The sequence below is a fragment of the Colobus angolensis genome, unplaced genomic scaffold (genome assembly GCF_000951035.1).
Source record: "Colobus angolensis palliatus isolate OR3802 unplaced genomic scaffold, Cang.pa_1.0 Scaffold66, whole genome shotgun sequence".
NCBI classification, from domain to species: Eukaryota; Metazoa; Chordata; class Mammalia; order Primates; family Cercopithecidae; genus Colobus; species Colobus angolensis.
The window spans coordinates 2,267,474-2,273,272 of record NW_012120265.1 but is presented as its reverse complement, the minus strand read 5'-3'; the positions used below and the strand labels follow the sequence as shown (position 1 = coordinate 2,273,272).

Genomic DNA, 5,799 nt, shown 5'->3' with positions numbered 1-5,799 from the left:
TCCTCCCAGACACTGACCAGAGGCCACCCCAAGTCCTAGGACAGTGAGGTCTTCCGAGGGCAGGGCTGGGCGGCTGAGGCTTCACAGGACGGAAGACTTGGCAGAGGTGGTGTGCGGATGTTTGTCTAGGAGGAGACAGCAGGAGAGGCGAAGGCATCCAGAGACAGGGCCTGGGGAATGTCAGAGCAGGTGGGGGATCACGTGGGAACTCGTGTGGAGGGGTGCTGGGAGAGGGGACCTGAGTTTGAGTCTCGCTGCCCTGCAACAAAGACCCATGCCTGTGACCACTTCCATGGAAGCCTCAGTTTCCCCACTTGGCAAAGGATTAAGGGTTTGTAGTTTCTGGTGGGCTGTTTGGTGGCACTGGGCCTCAGTTTCTCCATCTGGAAAATGGGTAAAGGAGGATTAGAAACATTGAGTGGGATCGGACATTGGCAAACTCTATACCTTGGTGACGACCTCATAATGGAAGGTAGGACAGCTGTTTCTCTGGGCACCTTGCTTTCTGACTCCCTCATTCTACACTTTTTAGCAGTTATTGGCCCAGCAAACTGCACTAACCAGGGGCGTGCAGAGGAAGGCTGAGTAAGATCCAGGCTCTGAGATCTTAGGGGCAGCCCCCTAAAGAAGTGCAGTTGGGCCAGGCGCAATGGCTCACACCTGTAAGCCCAGCACTTTGCGAGGCTGAGGCAGAAGGATCACTTGAGTCCGGGAGTTCGAGACCAGCCTGGGCAACATAAGGAGACCCCCATCTGTCCAGAAAATACATTAGCCCGGGAGTGGTGGTGTGCATCTGTAGTCTCAGCTACTCGGGAGGCTGAGGTAGGAGGATCCCTTGAGCCCAGGAGGTTGAGGCTGCAATGAGCTAGGACTGTGTCACTGCACTCCAACTTGGGCAACACAGTGAGATCCTGTCTCAAAAAAAAAAAAAAAGGAGCGGAGAGTTGCGTCTGACCCTGTGCCTCAGTTTCCCCGTTTGTCTCGGGGGTCGTCAGGGAGCCGCCCGTCGCGAGGCGGGGCCGATGCGCCCTTTGCCCCCTCCCCGCTGGGCCCCGCCCCCGCAGCTGTCCAGAAAAGGTCCCGCGCAGCCGGCGATCAGTCCAGCCTCCACGCGGTCCTGGCGATGCAGGGCCTCCCCGCGCCCGCCCCGGCCCCCGGGCCCAGCTCCCCTCGGGGATCCCCGCGCGGCTCCCCCGGGCTCTTCAGGAAGCTTTTGGTGAATCAGAGCATCCGCCTGCAGCGGCGCTTCACGGTGGCCCATCCGCTGTGGTGAGGCGGGACAGAGGGCCTGGCGGGGTCACCGGGAAGCCCGGTGTGGAGGTGGGAAGGGCAGGGACAGGGACAAGGGCAGGGACAGCTGGGGCCAGGGCCGGAGTCAGGGCACGGACGCTCTGCCTCTCCCTCGCTTTCTCTGTATCTCTCTCCCCCTACGCTACTCTACTTTTGTCTCGCAGTTGGTGATTCTGTCTCTCTCTGTCTCTGTCTGTCTCTACCCGCCGCCTGGATATAGGCCCAGGGGACCAGCCGTCTGTCTCCTTCCAGCTGTGAGGCCCAGAGTGGGACGGGCTGAGGCTCACGTCTCCTCCTGACCCTCGCCGGCCTAGGGCAGGCAGGCTGTGCGTCCTGGCAATGGGAGGAAGGGGAAGGGGCACTTCTCCCCTTGGCGCCCCCTCCCACCACCATTCTGTCCCAGTGCCAGCAAAGAGATGCCCTGGGGGCCTCACAATGAACTCTGGGTGTCCACGGAGGAAGACCTAAATTGAGGGGGTTTTCGAGGCAGGGCATTCGGGAGTCCCAGGATGAGCGCGCGCCCGCGCCCCGCAGCTGCTTGCGCTGCATCCTCTAAGCACTCGGTCCACCCCTCTGGGTTCGAATCCCTGCCTTTCCAGAAACGACTGTGACCTCGTGGGGAGGGGTGGGGGCGAGACTGGGGTCCAGAGTGTGGCTTGTGGGCGCCGAATGTGACTGGCATCCTGCGCTCGGTCCGCTCCGAATTGGCACCCACTTGGTAAGTCCGGCATCCAAAGGCTGAGAGGGGAGGGAGGTCCCTCTGCAAGGTCATAGCTGGGGTTGGAGGGAGAAGGCATGATCGTGGTTCCTGGTGGTTTCATTTCAGCCAGGAAGTAGGGGAGTGGGGGTTCTGTGTCCTGGAGAGCGACCTCGGGGCACCGAACACGAGCGAAGCACGGTCATTTCTGAAGGCGCTGCAGAGAGCGCAAGGACGTCGAGGGCACGTCGCGGGTACCCAGAAGTGAGGATGAACGAGGGCGGGCCCCGCGCAGGCCGGACTCGAACCCAAGTCCGAGCCTCTCTGGCTCAGTTTACCCCCCTGGCCAATGGGCAGCCGCGCCGTTCCCACAGCCAGGGGGCCCTACCCCCGCGCCGCCCGCGTCATGGAACCACAGCCTGACCCCGCCGCTCCCGGCTAAGTTTAGAGCAGAAAGAAAAACAGCCTCCCCCGCCCCAAGAAAACCCGGGCCCAGCCTTTAACCCTCTGCGCCCGGGATCCGGATTTGCACACCCTGTGGCCGCTCCTGGCCTCAGTTTCCCTATTTGTCCATAGACGCGCTTTTCTGGAACCCTTGGGGAGAGGCGAGCGAGGGGTAGGGGGTCGCGACCCGCATGCCTGCCCCTCGAGGGGCAGATTTGGGGTATCTGCCGCCTCCAGCCCTCCCCTAAGAGCGTCTCCCATTGCGCCACAGAGCCCACGGTGCACCCCAGACTGGCCAGGGAAGGGTTAAGAAGCCCCCCGCCTCGGTTGGGCGGGGGATCATCCCAGTCCGGCTAAACCCGCTGGAGTTGGACAGAACTGGCCGAGCGCGGCCGGTCTTAGTCGGAGATGCCCGAACTAGCCCCCGTGTAGCCGGACGTGACCGAACATGCCCGATCCGGCCCGAGGTCACCCGGACTTGTTCGAAGCAGACCGAGCGTAACCGGACTTAGACGAACAAGATCGAACTTATCCGAACTCTCCCGAGCTTAATCGGACGTAGCCGAATTCTCCCGAACTCATCAAACAAACTCTTCGGGACGAAGTCCAATTCGATGTGATCAGACCCAATTCAGAGCCGGTCATACTTGACCAAATGCTGCCGAATCCCTCACCTCTACCCAGATCTGAGCCTACGCGGGGGTGCCGACCCAGCCCGTGGACGGGGTTAGGGTGACCTTTGACCCAAAAGTCATGGCCGGGACCAGCTGGACACTGGCCCTCGGCCGGGAGCTGCGAGTCTCGGGCGGTCCCCGCTGTCTTCCAGTCGGTGCTGCTTCCGCCTGCCCTTCTTGAAAACCCCACCCCCAGATCACCACCTTCTCTTGGGCCTCAGTACTCGCCCTATGCCCTTTCTCTGACCTGTGACCCCAAAGAGGAGGGGCTAGAGGGTGTGGCCAGAGGGAAAGACAGGGTTTGAGGATAGAACGGGACAAGTAGTGTGGAGAAGGAGGAGAGTGGTCCGGGCAGAGGACACGGCCTGTGCAAAGACCCGGAGGTGGGAGAGAACAGGCGGAAAGGTCAGGCTGAAGATGAAGTGGAGGAGTAGGGGAGCCTAGGGCAGGACCTGGTTAGCTGGGGGCGTGGTCGACGGCCGTGGGGCGCGGGGCCTTATGGGCTGAGGGTGGAGCCTGAAACGCTGGGGGCGTGGCAGGTGCCAAGGGTGTGGTCAAGTTGGCTGGGAGTGGGGTCTCTCTAGACTAAGGCACACGCAGGAGCTAGGCAGAACCCGGGCCTTCTCCAGGTAGAAGAGTCCAAGAAGCTGTTTCCAGTCCACGTGTCCACCACGTGAGCTAGATCTCTGTTTGTCCCTTTGCAATATGGTCATCCTGTCCCAGTCCTTGGATGTTCGGTTGTAACTCCCTCAAAGAGCTCTTGGGGATGGGCTACATCACGCACATGTTAGCAACAGGGGAGGCCGGGTGCTGTGGCTCATGCCTGTAATCTCAGTACTTTGGAAGGCCCAGGCAGGCAGATCACGAGGTCAGGAGTTCAAGAGCAGCCTGGCCAACACGGTGAAACCCCGTGTCTAGTAAAAATACAAAAATTAGCCGGGCGTGGTGGTGCGCATCTGTAATCCCAGCTACTTGGGAGGCTGAGGCAAGAGAATTGCGTGAACCCAGGAGGCGGAGGTTGCAGTGAGCTGCGATTGTGGCCCCACTGCACTCCAGTGTGGACAACTGCACTCCGGCGCCGGCAACAGAGCGATACTTCATCTCAAAACCCCCCCAAAAAACAGAATGAAAAGAAACAGGGGAAGCCTGGTGTGGTGGCTCACTCCTGTAATCCCAGCAGTTTGGGAGGCGGAGGTGGAAGGATTATTTGAGGCCAGAAGTTCAAGACCAGCCTGGGCAAAATAGTGAGACCTGGTCTCTACAAAAAATTTTAAAATTACCTGGGTGTTGGGGCGTGCTCCTGTAGTCTCAGCTACTCAGGAGGCTGAGGCTGGAGGATGGCTTGAGCTTAGGAGATTGAGGCTGCAGTGAGCTAGGATCATACCATTGCACTGCAGCCTGGGTGACAGAGTGGGGCCCCGTCAAAAAAAAGAAAAGAAAAGAAAAGAAAGAAAGAGCGAGCAAGAGAGAGAGAGAGAAAGAAAGAAAGAATGAGAAAGAGAAAAAAGAAAGAAAGAGAGAAAAATAAAAGACATAGGGTGGTTGAGGTCCAGAGAAAGTCAGTACCTGTCTATGGCCACACAGCCACTTTGAGGAAGATCTGGAAATGAGGTCCTGGAGTCCAGTGTAGACTCAAAGACCAAAGTGTGAGGGGTGCAGTTTCCTGAGGGTGCAGCTGGGGTCAGGTGAACAAGCTGGAAACCACACTTGCCTGACTGCCAAGCAGCCCCAGGGAGGATGCACCAGACAAGGTGGCCACAACCCGGCACCCAATTGTCATGACCCTCATCTCTGACCATGTCTTCTCTCCTTTCAGCTTTGACCTGGAAAATGGGCTCTCATGCGGGAGGAGGGCCCTGGACCCTCAGTCCAGCTCTGGGCTGGGCCAGGTCATGCAGGCTCCAGTCCCGCACAGCCAGCGGCGTGAGTCCTTCCTGTACCGCTCAGATAGTGACTATGAACTCTCACCCAAGGCCATGTCTCGGAACTCCTCTGTGGCCAGCGACCTGTGAGTCTGGGGCTGGTGGAATGACACCTCCTCTACGCTCCCTCCTTCCTTTGTTCCTCTATTCAGCAAGTTCCTTCAAGTAGCCATTTAAGGAAGGTTTTGAAGTTCAGGTAGGAGTTTGTCAGGCAGCTCATTTATTCAATCAAGTGTATAGAGAACTTGGCCTTTTGCTGGGCTGGGGGTGGTAATCCAAAAACATTAAGGTCGGCCGGGCATGGTGGCTCATGCCTGTAATCCCAGCACTTTGGGAGGCTGAGGTCGGCGGATCACTTAAGGTCAGGAGTTCAGGACCAGCCTGGCCAACATGGTGAATCCCCATCTGTATTTGTAAAAAATACAAAAATTAGCCAGGTGTGGTGGTGGGCGCCTGTAGTCACAGCTGCTCAGGAGGCTGAGGCACAAGAATCGCTTGAACCCAGGAGGCAGAGGTTGCAGTGAGCCAAGATGGTACCACTGCACTCCAGCCTGGGCGAAAGAGCAAGACTATGCCTCAAAAAACAAACACATTAAGGCTAATTAGCAGCAAATGAAGAAATACTTTGATTTGACCTTCCTAGTGGGCATAATGAAAAGGGAAATACCGGCCGGGTGCGGTTGCTCAAGCCTGTAATCCCAGCACTTTGGGAGGCCGAGACGGGCGGATCACGAGGTCAGGAGATCGAGACCATTCTGGCTAACACGGTGAA

At 58.4% G+C, this 5,799-nt stretch overlaps 1 protein-coding gene across 1 annotated transcript in view; it reads left to right on the top strand.

Moving 5' to 3' along the window:
• Positions 1–1,120: 1,120 nt before the first annotated feature.
• PDE4C (phosphodiesterase 4C, cAMP-specific) overlaps positions 1,121–5,799 on the top strand; it is a 9,767-nt gene continuing 5,088 nt past the window's right edge. Inside the window, 2 exon segments of the mRNA XM_011925781.1 lie at positions 1,121–1,269; positions 4,922–5,113. Of these exon segments, the coding sequence (XP_011781171.1) occupies positions 1,124–1,269; positions 4,922–5,113 (338 nt within the window). The 5' untranslated portion in view covers positions 1,121–1,123.